Raw genomic sequence first — 19478 nt, forward strand, 5'->3', positions numbered from 1 at the left:
CCCCATTATAGTCCTTCTGACAGTTGAAAAAGAGTCTCCAATCAAATATGGACAAAGCAGAGCTGGGATTTGCATCCGAGTCATCACATTCCACAGCCTGCAGGTGCTCCTAACCCCCTCTGTGACTCTCCTCAGCAGCCTAAGTACCCGATTGCACACTGGCTTTAGAAACAGTCTTGGAACTGAATAGGTAACAGCGCAGAATGATATTCACAATTGACTGTGCAAAAAAAAAAAAAAAAACAGGTTTAGAACCAATATGATTCACCAATATTTCACTTATTTCCTACATATAAATATATCAATATAAATATACATATATCTATAAATATATGCACACATACACACTAATGGTATTTAACAGTGGTCTTCCTTTGTTGGGAGGAAAATTTTAATTTTCTTTGTTTTGCTCACCTAGATTTTCTATGATAGATTTTTCCTCTAAAAATTCCAAAAGTTGTTCTGTTTACCCTTTAAATAAACTAAGGTAACACCAATGGTTGGAGGACAATACACTCCAGCCTTTCTCTGGGGCGTTGAAGAGGATTGGCATTTTGGCAAGACTGTGATGGCAAGCAGGCTGGTCGTTGGGACCACCTCTCACAGTCAGGAACACCTCCCTTCTCCCTTAGGGGTCCTCCTTCTGTCCCACACTCAATACCCCTGCAGAGCTTTCATAAGAGGCCTTTGCCATGCCATTTGCCCACGGATCAGCTTATACGACAAGTGATAATGAGTGCTTTCTCCTTGACAAGAGTCAGTTATACTTTAGTACGGAATTGGTCTTTCAAATGTAATTTAATTTTTTTTAAAAAAGATTGTATTTATTTATTTATTTATTCATGAGAGACACAGAGGGAGAAAGAGGCAGAGACATAGGCAGAGGGAGAAGCAGGCTCCACGCAGGGGGCCTGACGTGGGACTCAATCCGGGGACTCCAGGATCACAACCTGGGCTAAAGGCGGCACTAAACCACTGAGCCACCCAGGATGCCCCTAATTTTTTTTCTTTCTTTTTTTTTCTATTCTTTTTTTCTAATTACAAATTTAACATACACTAATTGGAAAAAAGTAAGAATACTCTGAAAAATACAAAGAGCCAATAAAACTCCTCTATCGCTCCCTTGACTTGAATTAATAGGGGACTCTGGGAATTGATAAAGTTGAACTGTCCCAAGCAGCTGGTGAGGCGATACGCAATGGATGAGGGACAGAAAATGCCCGAGAATTTCTCATGACCTCTGCCATCAATTGAGGCAGCACGGCATCATGGGAAAGCCACAGCATTTTAGGGTCAAAGAGTTGGGCTCTTTACCTCTCTCACCTGGCATGAGCAGGTTACTAAAGTTCTTTGACACTCTTTCCTGAGTATATGCCCAATTCTTCTCGGAATAAAGCAGAGAAATGTACAAAAGAATGATGAAATAAGTCTTATAGTTTCTTTTTAGATAATATTGGTTCTTTCTACTTCATAGGAATGGAGTGGGTATTTAAATGCCCACAATGGCTGTGGGTATTTAAGACAATGTAAATGAGAGCTCGACATAAAGCCATAAAGCAGACCGTGGTGCGGTTGTAAATGCATGTCAAAACAACTCAGTCAAAGCAACTTACTCCTGTCATGGGAGAAGCAGACTGTCCCCGCTTCCACTGTCCCGGCCACCCCCGCAAAGATCTTGTTTCTGAGTCACCAGCTGCCAGGCTCTCATGAGTGGGGTGGGAAATAAGGGTCTGGGATATGTTTGTTGTCATTGTTGTTCATGGTAGGCAGTGCAGTGAAGGGCGAAACAGCAAGCCTTATAATACCAGTTCTGCAACGTTCGGTCCCAAGGCCTTGAACAAATTATCTAGCCACTCTCGGTCTCGGTCTCCCCATTTGTAACATGGAGACGACGGTACTTAGAAGGTTATAGTAGGGATCACATGAGAAAATGCACATGAATGACCTGGCTCTTTTTCTTTTTTAAGATCTTATTTATTTATTCATGAGAGACACAGAGAGAAAGAGAGAGAGAGAGAGAGAGAGAGGCAGAGACATAGGCAGAGGGGGAAGCAGACTCCCTGCAGGGGGCTCGATGTGGAACTTGATCCCAGGACCCCAGGATCACTCCCTGAGCCTAAGGCAGATGCTCAACCACTGAGCCACCCAGGCGTCCCTGACCTGGCTCTTTTTTTTTTTTTTAATAAATTTAATTTTTATTGGTGTTCAATTTGCCAATATATAGAATAACACCCAGTGCTCATCCCGTCAAGTGCCCACCTCAGTGCCTGTCACTCAGTCACCCCCACCCCCCCGCCCACCTCCCCTTCCACCACCCCTAGTTCATTTCCCAGAGTTAGGAGTCTTTCATGTTCTGTCTCCCTTTCTGATATTTCCCACTCATTTTTTCTCCTTTCCCCTTTATTCCCTTTCACTATATTTTATATTCCCCAAATGAATGAGACCATATAATGTTTGTCCTTCTCCGATTGACTTATTTCACTCAGCATAATACCTAACCTGGCTCTTAAAAGGGACTTTATCAATGTTTTCTTCTCTTCTGCTTCCTTTGAAAAGTTGATATAATTTAAAGATGGAAGCAGGGAGACATTGACAGGCCCGGTAGGGCTCCTCAGGTACCCCACGAAGGAGGAGAGAGACTCCAGATGTGAAGTCTTACCTCCCGTTCCCTTCCCTGAACCACAGAGAAACCAGGCTGCTTGTGTTCCCTGCAGGTGTCACCTTCTGCCATCTGATGAGATTCATGAAGGACCACCCCACTTTTCTACACTGAAAGTCTATTTTGAAGGTTTAAAAAAAGAGTGGCGGCCTAGAATTAGCCAGTGAAGTTGCAGGCGTGCAGTTGTCTTCCGATAGTACTAACAAAACTGAGGGCAACGGTCCGGAAGCCAGGAGAGCATTTTCTCTGCGCCCAGTTCAGTACACAGCGTGTTCCTTGAACACCTGGCAACAGGTCAGGGAGGAAGGCCGGCTGCAGCGGGCTGAGGTTTTGCACATGTGCCCACTTCTTCAGAAAAGAAGGAGGCCGTCCACTGAGTCTCCTTTACATGCTCTTCTAGGCTGGGCTTCGGACCCGGCGCTGATGTTAAGCCCTCCGAGGCAAGAGTGACACCTGAGCTGGCGATATGGGGAGGGCGTTAGCAAGGGCTGAGCCATACCCTTGTTTTCCTTGTTCAAACGCTCTGTGCTTTCGCCAACTAAAACCTAGACCTGCTGACTCCTAGGGAGGAGGAAGAGGAGGGAGAAATGTGCTCGGATGCCCAGAGACTAGAGTTTCGATATAAAAGTTGTGTTCATTATCATCCGTTTGCATGAAGTTTTGCCACAACTCCGGTGCTATGAGTTAGGGTGAAACTCGTGCTTTGGGGCATCAAGAAGATGGTTTCAGTGTAGACAACACTAAAGACAATACTAACATGAATGTGGATGTATGATGGCTTTAAAAAAAAAAAGTCTGTCTCTGACTTAACGTCCTGAGTTTTCTCTGAGCTGTCTGGGCAGCTCAGTAATATCCCCCAGTTCAACTGTCTCAAGTACTCTGCGGGAGGCCTCCAGGCCAGGCCCCTTCCCAAGAGAGCAGCTAGTGCAGAGCCGTGGAAGTGACACCTGGTTCCTCCTCATCCTTTCTCCCCAGCCCCTGCCAGCCTCTGCTGGGCTCCCCACTTCAGCACTGCTCCCTCACACTCGTCCCGCTCAACCTGAGAGCTGACCATCCAGCCACTCGTTCTAGTGCCATTCTGCTGGATCCGTGTCTAGTGAAGGCCTCTCGTGCACACGTGCTGTGCTAGGCTCTGGGGGCAAAGGGATAACCATCTGCACCTCTGCCATCAGAAGTGCCTCTTCAGGAGGCTTCGGGACTCAGTCATTTACTGAGAGCCTATTGGGTGCTATGCACTGTTCTCAGTGCCAAGGAAGCAAGGAACCAATGATCAATGACATTCCTCAAATCCTCTCTACAACACCCTGGTCAAAAGCCTTTCCTGACTCCCCATCACTATCCTGTATGCTATGGTTTACCACCCTCTGAATTTTCTCTCTTGCTTAGGCTGGATTCAAAATCCTCTCAACTTTATTTCTCACTATTCTTTCATGCAAATGCCCCTTTTCACCCAGGATAATAAGTAGGCCCATCCATCCATCCATTTATCCATCCATCCATCCACCCATCCATCCATCCATTTATCCATCCATTTATCCATCCATCCATTCTTCCTTGCCCTCACTCATACAGTCACTGGTTCACTCATTCAAAACCTGCTTTTCTGAGTCCTGGGCCCTGTTCTGAGGATGCTGGGATACTTAGGACCCTGTTCCTTTCCTCTCTAGCTCATGTGAGTAATCAGTCCCCTGAACCCATCTGCCACCCCTCCCCCACCTCCCCGGGAGTGGCTGTCCATTTCAAGAAATTCTGGTGTGTTATTGTACATCTGCGTGTATCTAAGTATGTCTGTGTATACTGTGTGTTTCTGTCTGCGACTGTGTGTTTCTGAGTGTGTATGTCTCTGTGTGTGCCTGTACTGTGGGTGTATCTTTCATCTGTGATGATCTGTGTCTATATGCATGCTTAGATGGGGGCAGGTCCTGCTTCAGAGGTGACTAGGGTGGCTGACTGACTGATGTTCAGAAGCTTCAGGGAGAAAAAGCGGTGGTCAGCAATTGTGGTTTTATCTCACATTATTTTTGAAGTTAAAAAAAGACACACATACAACAGGCGGAAACTCATTGCTGAATAATAGCTAGGTCAGATTTAGATAAGTCCAGGCCCAGGGCCCAAGAGACCGCTGTGTGCCCAGGCAGGCTGAAGACCCTGCTGCCTCCAAACTCTGCAGAGGTCCTGTTAGCCCCCATGGTGCCACCTGCATTATGAATATACCACCCACCATGCACAGGACACCCACCATCTTCTGTGTGTCTTTATGATGACCCTTAGAGGACGGTTTGTTATTCCCTTTCACAGTTGAGGACACCAAAGCTCCAGAAGTCGGTCACCTGCCCTGAGTCCCTTTATCAGTGAGTAACCGGGCTAGAGTGTGAACCTGGTCCTTCCTTCTGCCAGGTTCAGTCCTACAGGGCTGACGGCCTGGTCTACAGGCCCAGGCTGCATAGACAGTTCTATCCCCAAAGCCCCTGCTCTATGATACACCCTCCTCCAGCCCCATTCTTTTGTCTCTGTCCAAGTGCTTTCAAGTGAGGGCTGAGCTGGCCGTTGACTTGTTTTAACCACCAATTTTCCATGGAGAAAGACATTTCCTTCAGCAAGATCGATTAAAACAATATACTTGAGGGAGAGGAAAGTTCTCTAAGCCATCGTGCAGTATCGCTGTAACCCACGCCTTTAACCACTTCCTCACGGTATCGGGAGCTCTTGCTTTTTATAGCTGTACCCAGTGATAAAAACATCAGAGGGCCCCTTCCCGAGGTCTGGGTCCCCACAGTCTACCTGTGGGCGAAGCTGGGCTCAAAGGCCCCACTTCAGCAGCCTGCAGTTTGCCAACTCGATTTGCAATTTAGAACGTGATACTTTGACCTTGAGTACTTGGAACATATGTGTGCACGCACGTGTGTGTGTTCTCTTAAGACAGAGCAGATCCAGTGGTTCTCAGAAAAGCTGGGCCCCTCATTAGAAAGAAGCCCGTGGGCTAAATCATCTTGTCCCTTGTAGATTGTTACCATGGTTGAATTCCTGGCTCTGGGCTGCCTGGGTATTTTACTTTCGCAGCTGCTTATTCTCACCACGAGCTCAGGCATTAGGACTCCATGCGCTATGGATGCTGAAGCTCAGAGCAAGCCCCTGGCTGGAGCTCAGTGGTGCAGGAACCTTGCCTTGTGAGTTTTGTAGCAAACTCCACCAACAGCGGGAGACTCTGAGCTTTTCTAAATGGTATGAGGACAGAAAACCAATGTAGATGACCACCTGCCTGCCCCCCACCCTGTTGCATCTGTGGACCAAGCAGCCAGCCCCACTCTAGTGGCTGAGAGCCATCAGAAAGGGCTTCCAGGCCCCAGGATAACAACATTGCTGCTGTCAGTATCCACACCCTACATACTCTCTCCTCTCTCTGGGCTTGGGTTGCAGCTAGCCTCCCCTCTGACTCTGGCCACAAGGTTCCTCTTTGGTCCTGACAGCTAAGTACAGAAGAGATGGTAATAATGCCACAATCCTTCTTCAAGAACCTGCCCAGTGCATATGGAAGGCTGACCCGGTGGCTGAGGGCTCGGCCTTGGAGCCTGGTCACCTGCGTTCAGACTGTGGTTTGGCCTCCACCCAATCCTGTGGTCCTGGGAGAGTCATTTGCCTTTCTGTGTCTTGAGCCCCTTATCTATACAATGGGATGATAATATCATCTGCCTCATGTGATGGTCGTGAGGTACAAAGTACTATCTGCAAAATGCTGAGGACACATGAGGAATACTCCACCGAGGTTCTGTCTTTTGATTCTTAGGCATCTCACCCTCAGAGGAAGCACATGGAGCTGATAGCACTGTGTCCACGTGACTCAGGAGGGAAAGGTGCTAGCTAAGGTGTGAAGTCACTATGTGGAGTTGGAAACCAGGTCGGGTGCTGTGTTCAGGGGCATCTGGCTGTATTTAGATGCTGAGATTCAGAGCCTCAGCCCTACTTGGGGCCAGAACCCGCAACGGCCCCTGGCCCTCTCTACAACTTTTGGTATATGCCTCACCCAGTGCTGCCCTCAGCTCAGCCCTACCTTCAGGATGGCCTAACCTCATTGCAGTGCCTTTGCTTTGCCCGTGACCCTCCATCCTGACTGTGAGGCACAAAGACCACTGGAACTTTCTGGAAGCAGTGTCAGAATGTGCTCCCTTACTTTAGGAAATATGTCCAGTTGGGATCTCAGGAGGATGGATCTCTTCCCCTCTGGGCATCTGTCTTTTGTCTGCTTTACACAATGGATAACAGCAGCAGTGACTCAGGTGCACTTTGCTTTAGAGTTTCCAGAATGCTTTCCTCTGCAATGCTTCAAGGAATCTTCTCAAAGACCCAGTGAGAGCATCACCCTCTGGTATACCCATTGCAGAATTTCTGGTATTTTTACCAGTTTCTGATGGTTTAGCTCAGGGTAAGGGCTAGGATGGAAACATATTCTATGGAGTCAGCCCAATCGGTGCTCTCTTTACATTGGAGTAAGAGGGTACAGTTCGGCTCAAGAACATGGCATCTTGTTCTGGGTATAAAAACACATATGTCATAATGTAGAGGTTGAGAGCATGACCAAGATGAGCTGCTTGGATTGGGGTCCTGGCTCTGCCAGTCACCCACTGAGTGATGTTGGGCAAGGTCCTGAACCTTTCTGTACCTTAGTATCCTCCTCTCTAAGATAAAGGGTCAAATAACATTTACCTCAGAGTTGTAGAGAGGATTTAATGAGTTTATATGTATGGAATCCTTACAACTATACCTGAAACTTTGCAACTACTCAGTAAATATTAACTATCATTATTAGTTTTTGTTGTTGCCAAGCTCTTAGGTCCAGGTACATTTTAGGTACACCATAAATGAGAATTTCCTTTTCCACTTGGGCCTCAGTTTGCCTCCCTGCAAAATGGGGTGGCAATTGTACCTACTTCCCCTCACTGTTGCAGAGATTGCACGAGACACAAATTTCCTGTGAGGGTGAGTACCTGGCAGGTGGTTGTAGGTGGGCAGTACACAGGACTTTCCAGCCCAGGCCCCTTACTACAGAGCTTGGTCAGAGAACTAGAACCTCCTACTTCCTGCTCAGGGTCCTGGGGCCCAACAAACTCTGGAATCCAGCTGCCTGCATCTGTAGGCTGGGTCAGACCCTGGCAGCATTTGTGGCTTTGCACAAGTTACTGAATTTCTCAATGTCTTCATTTTCATATTTGTGACAATGGGAACAGTGACAGCAGCCAACTTGTATAGCTTTTGTGAGGATAAATGAGAGGACGTGGGGGAAGCTCTTGTGTTAATAGCCGAAGCCCTCAATCAATGGCCCTTGCTGTGTGTTACCAGTGGCAGTGGCACTAGTAAGAGTATGGTGCTGGTAGTCCCACAGAACACCAGTATGGTGCTGGTAGTCTTGCTGAACAACCTTCCCCCAACCCTGCATTGTTCCTGATGCCATAGTGAGCAACAGTGTCTGAGCTGCGGGGTGGTCTGCAGACAGAAAGTCCTGGGGTTGTACCCTAGCCAAGGCACTCAGCCCACCTCCCCCACCCTGGGCAGATGACCAATCCCACCAACAGCCCAGGCCTGGAGATGGACCTCCTGGCATTCCCACCACCTGCATTCCTGGAGTGGAAAGGCTCCCAGCCAGCCAGCATTTGACAGAGACTTGCATTGACTCTGCTGGAAAAATGTACTTGCGCAATGACTGTGTTTCCATCACCTTCTAGGTGGGCATATGTTCGAAAGTCTAACTCTGTCTTAACTGAGCCAGGAAACTTACTATTTAAGGAGACCCAGGAGGTGAGGGTGGGGGAAGTGGCCCCACCTGTCAGGGTTCTCTGCTCACAGGACAATTCTCGTCTTTGTCCCTGTCAACCACTACTGGCTCTTGGCCTCAATATACAAATTTAGTCAATGATCCTTCTGTCTAGTGCCTGTACTTCCCAGGTAAGGAAACTGAGGCCAAGAGAGATACTCATTCAAGATCACACTCGATGTTGATAGGATATTGATAAGTCCTGCCCTCCCAAATGCCTGTGGGCATCTCCGGGAAGGGTCCTGGGACTTCCAAGTGTGGATGAATGATGCAGAGTCCTACTGTGGCCCTGAGATCTCTGGGCTGAGTAGGAGGTGATGGGGGAGGAGACAACCTAGACTATTTGTCCTGAGTCTGCGTTTTCTTCCAGGGTGGCTCTGCATTCTCCCCAGCTGCTGTCATCAGCCAGGGGAGGGCTCAGCAGCAGGCAGCTGCTCTGGCAGAGGAGATCGGCTGCCCCACCTCGTCCACCCAAGAAATGGTGTCCTGTCTCCGCCAGAAGCCTGCCAGCATCCTCAATAATGCCCAGACCAAGGTGGGCACTTGTATATGAGTTGGCTGGGGAGTGACACTCTCTGATCTTTTCCAAATGGGAAACCAGGCCTAGAAAGGAGACCTGACCCACCCAAGACCACACAGCAGGTGGATGACTGGCGGGAGTTAGAACATGCACAACCTTACCCCCAGCACCGTGGGTGGACCCAGCTTGTAATAGACCAGGCATAGGTACTGAAGGTGGGCATATCTCTCTGCACATTGGATTTTATCTGTAAAATATAATGTGGGCCTTATAGGGTAGGAGGATATGATGAAGGGACACAGGTAAAGGGTGGATCCTAACTGTGCCAGGACCATGGAGGCACTCTATCAAGTCACAGCCACACAGATCGAGCATTATGGTCATAACTGCAGTGGACTTGGGTCATCTCGTCCCCTTATGTGCTCCCTTTTTCCACCTGAGAAGACCCTGCTCACTGCCCACAGTCTCTGGCTATCCCTGACATTGATGAAGGTAACACTAGTGGGAAGAACTATTGTCCTCAGAGCCAAGGGCTTGATGCCTTCAGCAATGGGCCTGGACTCATAGACCCAGAGCAGGTCTGAACCACAGCTTCCCCAAGTATGGACCAGTGAGAGAGTGGCTACAGCTGATGAATTTCTCTGTTGGATCCTGGCTTTGGCCACCACCTGCTCCTCCATGGATGTCTACTCCCACTCACTTACACACCTATAGGTTCAGGCTTAGACATTCCTTCCTGTGGATCTATAATCACTTCAGTGGGGGAAACTCCAGGAAGCTCCCCTTGGGACCACCCATTGCTCAGAGTGAGATTTGCCTTCCAGCTACTTGCCTGGTATCCCTCCTGCCTGTTTTTCTTGTAATTTGACTCTGATTTCCTAACACAGCCCCAGATGGATAACCAGCACCAGCATTCACTACAGTTAAAGCATGATTAAGAAAAGCAATCCAACTGATTCTTCTAGAACCCTGTATTAAAAGAAAGATAAAATCCATACACATAATGGCATCCCTTTGCACCCAATGTAGCTCCTGGCCGTGAGTGGCCCTTTCCACTACTGGGGTCCTGTGGTTGATGGCCAGTACCTCCGAGAGGCTCCAGCCAGAGCACTTCAGAGGACTCTGCGGGCAAAGGTGGATCTGCTGATTGGGAGTTCTCAAGATGACGGGCTCATCAACAGAGCGAAAGCCGTGAAGGTAGGCAGAGAGGAGCCTCAGAGGTCCCCTGTTGGCTGTGCCCCCGTGGCTCTGGACCTCAAAGTCTGACCTTGGTCCAGAGTCACTGACTTACTCGCTCATTTATGAAATAATCTCTAAAATACCACTCTGTGCAAAGGCCCTGTAAGGAGCTTGGGAGATAGTAATGGGGGGAATTGTTTCAGACCTAAGACAGATGCAGGGTTGTGAGCAACAGAGACACCTTCACCCCCACATTCACAGATTCCATCTGTGAGTGAATCACCGGGGGAAGCAGTGAGCAGAGGCTGACCAAGGAGATCTGTGAGCTTCGGGGTTCTAGGCGGTGGATCCCCCTGCCCCCTGAAGAAGGTTTGTCCCACTGAGGAACTGAAGGAGCAGAGGTGGGTGGCCGAAAGGGCACCCTCTCCCAGTCCTGGCAAGGAAAGCCCCAACCCCATTCTGATTTTCTTCCCTGGGAAAACTGGGCAGGCAGGGGGATGTTGTACCATGTACCTGGCAAAGGCGACTTCGCTTGGCTGCTTGGAGACATGAAGTGGGAAAAAGTCTTAGTCTTCTGTTTGAACACCCACTTCCTGCTCTGACCAGATGCCCTCATGCCTCACTACGATGTGACTTGCCTTAGAAGAGGCCAAGCATGCTCTCCTCCAGCCTGCCCTCCCATCCTTGTCAGGCTGCTCTTTTTTTTTTTTTTTAAGATTTTATTTATCTGTTCACGAGAGTCAGAGAGAGAGAGAGAGAGAGAGAGAGAGAGAGACATAGGCAAAGGGAGAAGCAGGCTCCTCACAGGGATCCTGACATGGGTCTTAATCCCAGGACCCCGAGATCATGGCCTGAGCCAAAGGCAGATGCCCAACCACTGAGCCACCCAGACATCCCAGGCCACTCTGAAAAGATCCTTTAAGTTGTCAGGTCTGGGATGGTGGTCGCCACGTGAGAAACACAGTGAACAGATAGAGACACACTCAGCATGGGGCTGTGTCTGGCTCCGTTGAATATAAGGCAGCTTAACCGGAATTAAAAAAAAAATCATTCATGCCACCTCATGGGATCTTGCATTGCCTTGGATTATTCGATTCCCTCCAGTAACATGTCTCACTTGGGGGACTCTGTCTTACAGCAATAAAAACACCACTTTGACATGATTTCTATGTACAAGAGTATTTATCACAGCATGAATTATGGTTGCAAAAGGTTGGAAGCAGCCCAAGTGCACATTAACAGAGCAATGGTGGACAAAGTTAGGCTACACGCAAACTGTTAAATATTATGCAGATGGCGAAAGGGATGAACCAGATTCATCTCTACTGGCTTGAGGGATGCCAGTGACATGTTGTTAAATGGAAAACAAAAAAGCCAGAATGCAGAGGAATTGTGTAATTAAGGTAGCATCCATATCTGTTAAAATAACCAGTCTGTATCCATCTGTAAATAAGTAATTGTGCATAATTTTATGTTTCTTTGTGAAAGGGTTGGAGTGTGGGAAGTTAAACAGCCAGCGTTAGTATCGGTTACCTCAGGAGGTGTAGCAGAGTGAAAAGGGATAGGATGAATTTAATATTACTAATATTACTACATATACGCATGTGTGTAACATATATATATGTGTGTATTTGTATAAGATTTTATCTATTTATTCATGAGAGACACAGAGAGAGAGGCAGAGACACGGGCAGAGGGAGAAGCAGGCTCCTTGCAGGGAGCCCGGGATCACGACCTGAGCCAAAGGCAGGTGCTCAACCCCTGAGCCACCCAGGTGCCCTGTGTGTTTGTATAGACACATAGAGTGCCGTGAGAGTGTTTTGTGCATGTGTGTGCTGGGGACTCAGTGTAGACCAGAACTTAGTCACCATTAGCTCCTGTCCAGTCGAGAAAGAACTTTTGCATCTGCTCCATCTCCACGTTTTCCTGCCGAGCACCCTACATATAACACAGCCCTTACTTCAAGGGGCTGTAACTTAATTATTGAGCTGGGCTGACGCTTGGGAAGCATTGAAAAGATGCCCTTTCTCCACCACGAGTCCTGGGCCTTTCTTCTCCCCAGTAGTGGGTCTTTGAATGGCTTTTGATCTACCCCTTTATAATGTAAGTATAAATCATATACATGTGTACTGCTGCACTAATATGCTGAATTGCTATAAAAGATTAATGAAAACATAACAAATTTAAAGCCTGAGAAAGAAATGAATGTTTTTAGATGTATGCTGCACCCTCTAGCGCTCCTTGCCGGAGACGATGCCCTGTGGCATGGGCACCAGGGAAAGAAATAGCCACTCTCCCTGGACCCTTCTCCATGCAACATCTCATTTTACGTTGCCCCACAGGGATGTGGGATCCTTGTGCAGAAGAGACTATATCCTCACAGCTCTCGTTCTTTGGACCATGTCCTGAAAATTTATCTTAGCCATCTCTGACTCTAGAGAGAAGAAAAACGACTTTTCTATGCCCAGGAGTCTGGGAATCATTCTAGATGGGTGGGAGGATACAGGCCCTGGCAGCTAGCTCCTATACCCCTCTGCCTGCAGGTCTGAGGATGGGGGGCTCTTACTAGCGGATTTGGGGCTGCAGTGGGCCAGAGAACAGCCCCAGTCTGATGATCTGATTATGCCAGGCCACTGTAAGAGGGTTGTGTAGCCATGAGGCCGCCTCAGGCTTCCTCTTCTCCTGCAGTATATTTGGGAGTCTCCTGGCTCTGTCCTGAATCTCTGAGCCCCCGATCCCACCCCAGCCAGGAGTCTGGATCCAGACGGCTGGGATCCCTCCTTAGCAATGTATCTCCATCCCTCCCATTGACTCTCCCACTGAGGCTTTCAAGGAGATGTTTCCTTGGGGCACTTGGGAAGAAAGATGGTGTCTGCCGACAGGAGCTCCCTGCCCACACCAGGGCCTGGCTGGGCTGTGCCCTCATGAGCAGGCACCAGCATAGGGAGGGTGCTGGAGGGCAGGGCTAAGCACCAGGCAGCCCTGTTTCACAATTGATTATCCAAACCCCAGTCAGTCCTGGGCCAGCGCTGTCCTGGGCACATTTACTCCTGGCCAGAGCCTTCCTCTCTTGCTTCACTTCTCTGCTCCTTCTCTTCTGAACATGTGCCAATCTGGCCACTGAGTGGTTTCGTGAGCCTGAGACCTGCCAAGAATTCATCTGGGGAACTGAGAGAGGATGAGGAATAGCGATGGTCGGGTTTGAGGCTAGCACCACCCTTCTGATGCCATTAGGTGCTGATGTTTCTGGAATGGGTCCCTCCAGCCCAGCCTTATACCTCCAGCCTGGCCTTTTCCCTTGGACTCGAGATTGGTTTGGCCCACAGTCTATTTGCCATCTCCACTGAGATGTCTCATAGCTTCCAGCCCTGAACACATCCAGGAGGATCTGCTGACTCCTCTGTGGCCTGCCTCAGTGAGCATGTGCTGCTGAATGCATCTCAGTAAACAGTGACTCTAGCTTTTGCATGCAGGGCTGCAGGCTAACATTCATCATGACTCTGCTCCTCTCCATCCTACCAGCACTGCGTCAGCAAACCCAGCTGGCTCTATCTTCCAAGTGCACCCAGGATCCAACCACCCCACACCACCTCCCCTGAACCATGCCATCATCTTTCTCCAGGACTTTTGTAATAGCCCCCAACTAGCTCCCTGTATCCCCTGTGATCTGTGAGAACCACAGTGGAGCCCCCAACTAGCTCTCTGCATCCCCTGTGATCTGTGAAGAACAGTGGCCGGAGCCATCCCTCTACATAGTGTCAGATCCTTTCCCCGCCCCCCAACCCCAGTCAAAGCCCTCTAGTGGCCTCAATTCCTGCAGAGGAAAACTGTGGTCCTTACAATGACCACAACTCAATGAGGCCCCCATCTCCTCTCTGACCCCACCTCCTGCTGCCCTCCCCCTTGCTCACTGCACTTAATCCCAACTAATCGCTTTGGTGTTCCTCAAATATGCCAAGCATGCTCCCATCTTAGTGTCTTGACATGTGCCCTTCCCTCTTCTAGAATGTTCTCCAGATAACTCACTTCCTCACTTCTTCAGAGTACTTGCTTGACCACCCAGATGGAAAAGGCAGCCATATCTCCAGCATTCTTTCTCCCTCTTATCCTGTTCCCCATCCTCAGCACTTCCACCCCTTGACATACTTTATTTGTCTATTATGTTTCTTCCCCAACTAGAATATGAGCACTGAAACTTTATTAGTGTTGCTTTCTGCTTTATCTCCAGTGCTAGGAAAGTACCTGGTATACAGTAAGGGCTCGATGACTCCTCCATAGATTGAAAGAATGAAATTAGGGAGGCCTGACAATGTGCCAGAAGCTAACCTAGGAGTCTTCTAGGGAATAATCTGCCTTCTAACAACCTTATGATCTACGATTTGTTATCTATTCAGACAGGAGAGCAGTTCAGAGAGAGAGCAAAATTCAAATCCAGATCTAAGTCCAAAGGCATCCCCTTCCTGTTACAGCACTCTGGGAAAAGCCAGGTCCTCCCTCTAAGGGCTCCCCACCCACCAATGGACACAAACACAGCTAGACCAAGGGCTGCCATGTGCAAAGGGCCTCGCAGTCCCACCTCCATTCTCACTGTACCTCAACCAAGACCCTGCGAGGTAGAGGCCCACAAACTGATATTTAACATGGTTTGACTGAGGAAGAAGGCTTCCAGAGATTTAATGATTGTCCCAAGGTCATTGAACTAGTCATTTGCAAAGCCAAGTCTCCACTGCAGATCTCTGGCTCCAAATGGGTAACTCTGTGCCCAACCCCATGTATGCTAAACTCTAGGGCAGGGAGGGCAAATGCACCAGCACCACCTGTACCCTCCCAGACACACTCACAGCCCAGAGGAATCCTCAGAATCCTAACCAACAACAGGACCGCAACACTGTAGTGTGGACACACAAGCGGAACCCAGCTACCGGCTGCCCTCTACACACAGTATAAGTTACTCTTTTATCTCAAAATATCCTGCTCATGCAAGCCCCTGGGTTGCCATTCCTTGCTTCAGCCTGCTCATGACCCTTATTCAGACTTCAGTTTGTGGGTTTCTCCATTTCACCCAGAAGGTTCCATAGGACCTGGGTCCAGCTACCATTAGCTGAGGGGAACCCCAGGTTGGCATGTTCCCGAGAGCCTCAATCCCAGCAATTCCTTCTCCTGAATCCTTCCACGTCAGCCCAGCTCCTCCCGCCCATCTGGGCTGCGAAGCAGAACATTGCAGAAAACCACCACAGCCTAGAGCAGGTGTCAGGCATGTTTTCCCAACACAGAGACCTGTTTGTTTAGTCATGCCCCACTCAGGGAGGCCATTTACTATGTGCCAGATGCTGTGTGGGTGTTTGGGGTACAAGTATGCATCCAATCCTGCCCTCAAGGAGCTCACAGTCAAGTAAGGAGATAGAAAATGAACAGAAATATATAGCAAAAATCCAGTTTGATACGTACTAGATAGAGAGATGGACATCCTAGTGCGGGGCCTCAAGAGGTGCTGGGGCCGGAGGAGGGGGCCACTGGAGCCACCGTGGCATCACCAGCAGGAATGTCAAAGACCTGACCACGACCCTGTCCCCCAGGCCAGCAGGAGGAGCATTTGGGTTCCCCAACACCTGAGCCATAGTTTTCTTATCTGTAAAAACTGGGAGATTACTAGTCAATATCCTCACTAAGATGTTGAATGAAATCACCTATGCATCCATATCTTGCAGGTAGTATGTGCTCAATAAATATTAGTTTTTCACCTAATTCTTCAGTTGTATGATTAGGATTAGTATCCAGAGCTATTTTCCCTGATCCAGAGAATTCTCCAGAGAAAGCAGGAATACAAAGGACACACAACCACTGAATCACCTCGCCTGACCCGAGCCAGTTTTCCAAATCGTGGTAGACACCCACACATGCTTTTTCCTTATGCCAGCCCTGCATTCATACCATCCAGAGCCCAACCCACAAACCCACACGGTCCGGCTTCCCAGGGGAAGTCACAGGAGCGGGAGGCGCCCCTCCCACCCCAAGTGAGCCCCTGGACCCACCCATCTCTTCAGCAGAGACCCACCAAATCCGACAGACCATGGAGGAGTGGGTGGGCAGGGCTGCCAGCAAGTCCGTGTGAAGACCCTCACCCACCTACCACCCCAGGCCAGCCATGGGCCACACAGAGAGTCCTAATGACACCAGCAAAGTTAACACATACCCGTGGAGCATCACGGCTGCCTGAGATGCCTGGAAAGCCTCCGCTCTCGGAGAATGATCTTATTTTCTGAAGTAGCAGCTTTCTGTTGAAATTCATCAGTCGCTGTGGTAGAGAATTTTTCCCTCTTTTCTCTCTCTCTCTCTCTCTCTCTCTCTAACTGGTGAAATTGACAGTCTGCCTACATTAACCGGGCATTAATTTGCATGATCAAAAGCAGATTTGTTCCAAGATGCACTGTTCTCTCTTCCCCTCCAAGCACAAGCATCTCCAAGGAAGGCGAGAAAAATCAGAAACAGCGCCGCCACCGTGCCCCGAGCTTGGGCAGGAGCTGGCCCCGTCCAGGAGCAGGTGGAGTGGGGGCCCTTCGGGGAGCGAGGAGGGGAAAGCAGCCCGTCTGAGAGTTGGAAGCAGCACCTGGCAGCCCGAGGCGCTGGCACCAGCCCCAGCACAGGAAAATCAAGCCTTTGGTGACAGATTATAGCAGAGGAGCATGCAGGAGTCCCAACGGGTGCACAGCACTTTCTGAAAAGCGGCATTTGAGTGGGTGGGTGTTAGAGTCCGCACCCGACCCCCGCATGGCGGGGTGCATGACAGGGCACTGTCGAGAGCCCCACGACCTGGAAGCAGAAAAATGGGTCTCAGTTCTTGGCTTCGTTCACACAATTCAGGCAAGTTGATTACCCAGTCTGAGCTCAGTTCCTTTATCCTTCGGTGGGCACAGTGAGACCAGCCCTGCCGGTCCCCTGCAGTGTGATCTAGAGGCTTCCAGGCAAAGGAGACAGCTCTCAACACCAGGGAGTCCGGTCGGGTCCCAGGCTCTGCGCCGCCGGGCAGCACTGCAAGCCCTCCACGCCCGCGCCGTGGGTCCCGGGCTCACGCAGGGCACCTCGTCTAAGTGTCCTCCGTCCTGCCAGCATCCCCGCCAGGTGGGATTATCAGGTTCTGTTCAGAGAAAGCTGGAGATCGGCGGGGTTGGCTTATCCCCCCAAACTAGTAAAAATATTTTATGACTGCGCTGGTAAAGATAAATGTGAGCCGTGCTGGATTCGTTATTACATACTCATTATGATCCATTTATTTTTTTTTCTTCTGGTCTTAAAAGAAATTGAAAGGAACATTTTTTTCGTGGGCCCTAAAGTCACGGCGGGCCCTAGGCACTGGGCCTGCTGTTCCTGATGGAGAAGCGGGCCCTTTGTCCCTGGACATCCACAGTGGGTGGAAGAGGCAGGGATGGTCCATGCAGTAATTCTTGCCCACGTCCAACGTATACTTACAAAGGGGCTCTCCTCTAGGCTGCAGGGGGAAAGTCATAACCCCAGTAGATAAGGCTCCTGACTTATGGAGTTCATGTGTGAGTGAGAGGACACAGGCAATGATGTGTGGGCAAATTAAGAATTTTAGATTTTTTTTAAAGATTTTATTTATCTATGCATGAGAGACACACACACACACACACAGAGAGAGAGAGAGAGAGAGAGAGAGAGAGAGAGAGAGGCAGAGACACAGGCAGAGGGATAAGCAGGCTCCATGCAGGGAGCCCGACAGGGGACCGATCCCGAGTCTCCAAGATCAGGCCCTGGGCCAAAGGTAGGCGCTAAACTGCTAAGCCACTGGAGCTGCCCAAGAATTTTAGATCCTGAGAGGCACGTGGGTGGCTCATTTGGTCAATCACCCAATTCTTGGTTTTGATCTCAGGGTCCTAGGATCAAGCCCCGCATAGGGCTTTGTGCTCAGGGCAGAGTCTGCTTGAAAGTCTCCCCCTCCCTACCCCCTCCCAAAATAAATAGATAAATCTTTTAAAAAAAAAAAAAAGGACTTTCAAATCTTAAAAAGTGCTGAATAAAATGGAAATGTGAATCCAAGCTATCTTGGCAGGGAGGACGGAGACTCGAATGATGAGGTGGGGCCGGCTCGGGGGAGATCTGAGTAAAGAGCTAGTGCAAAGACCCTGTGTCAGGGCTTGTTTGTGGAGACATAGGAGACTGGAAGACTAAGAAATGCTGTGGATAACAGAGGAAGGTGTAGCAGAGGAAGTGGGATATGTTAGATGAGATCTCATAAGCATTAGGAGAGTGATTGTGTTCTACTTGCAGTGGGCAGTCACTGGAATGTTTTACACTAGAGAGTGATTGTACTGATTCATATTTTTTTTTAAAAGAGCATTCTGGCAACATAGAGTTGACTATGAAGAGATAACAAAGAATGTAGAGACCAGACTGCCCTGCATTGGGAGGTCCAGGGAGCAAGCTGATAAGTTAAAAAAGGATTGCAGTCATGGTAATGGTGAGAAATAACCAGATTTGGTATAAACCTTGGATTGGCAGGAGCATGGTGGGAGTTCGGGAGAAAGGTCAGAGCAATAGATACAGATCTAGAAGAAAACCAGGAAGATTTGATGTCATAAGAGCCAGGAAAAGCGTATTTCTGAAGGCAAGCAGAGGTCAAGTGTGGGATGTCATTGAGAGTGGCGTGAGCAGAGGGCAGAGGTGGGGCCACTGGGCCTGCCAGGGCATGGGTGATGATGAGGGCCATCTCAGTGCAGCGAGGGGGAGGGAAGTCTGATCGGGCGGGGAGCCTGGGGAGTGAGGAAGTAGCCACTGTGCCTCCCACACCCTCTGCACCATCGCTCCACCAGAGGCAAATCCTCAACCGGTTTTCGTGGGGCAGTCTTCTCACTGATGAGTTGCCTCTCTCGGTTGAGCAGCTCTGTTCCAAGGCACGAACTGTGTCCTGCTCACATTGGATCCCCAGTGGCTGACCCAGGAGGCCTTTCATTCATGTCCATTAAATGAACAAATGAGTGTTTGTCTCTGCCTATCTCAGAGCTCTAGAGAATTCTGGGGATATTCATTAATTCATGCATCTATCCACACAGACTTACCGGCATCTGGAGAACCCTGAAAGGCCGGCTAGCTTTCCTTTGGGGATTCTCCACTGAGTCTCTTCTCAAACTTATGATCTCATAACCATGCCGCACAACTTCAAGAGTAACCAGTGTACAAAAATTACTTAAGACCTTCTGTGTACACTTCTCCCCAAATCCCCACCTGCCAGGGATAGTGTTGGTGTTTCTGCCCCAGGATGGGGTAGAAACTGATGAGGGCATGAGCAAGGATAGGGC

At 49.2% G+C, this 19478-nt stretch overlaps 2 protein-coding genes across 2 annotated transcripts in view; one reads left to right on the forward strand and one right to left on the reverse strand.

Annotated features, from left to right (window-relative positions):
• Positions 1–19478, forward strand: part of TG (thyroglobulin) — a 247711-nt gene that overhangs the window by 203152 nt on the left and 25081 nt on the right. The window contains exons 43-44 of the mRNA XM_055313866.1: positions 8836–9000; positions 10015–10182. Coding sequence (XP_055169841.1) covers positions 8836–9000; positions 10015–10182 — 333 coding nt within the window. The remainder of the gene's footprint in view (positions 1–8835; positions 9001–10014; positions 10183–19478) is intronic.
• SLA (Src like adaptor) overlaps positions 1–19478 on the reverse strand; it is an 87356-nt gene that overhangs the window by 50102 nt on the left and 17776 nt on the right. The gene's annotated exons all lie outside the window — the stretch shown is intronic.

Source organism: Nyctereutes procyonoides, unplaced genomic scaffold (assembly GCF_905146905.1).
Source record: "Nyctereutes procyonoides isolate TBG_1078 unplaced genomic scaffold, NYPRO_anot_genome, whole genome shotgun sequence".
NCBI lineage: Eukaryota > Metazoa > Chordata > Mammalia > Carnivora > Canidae > Nyctereutes > Nyctereutes procyonoides.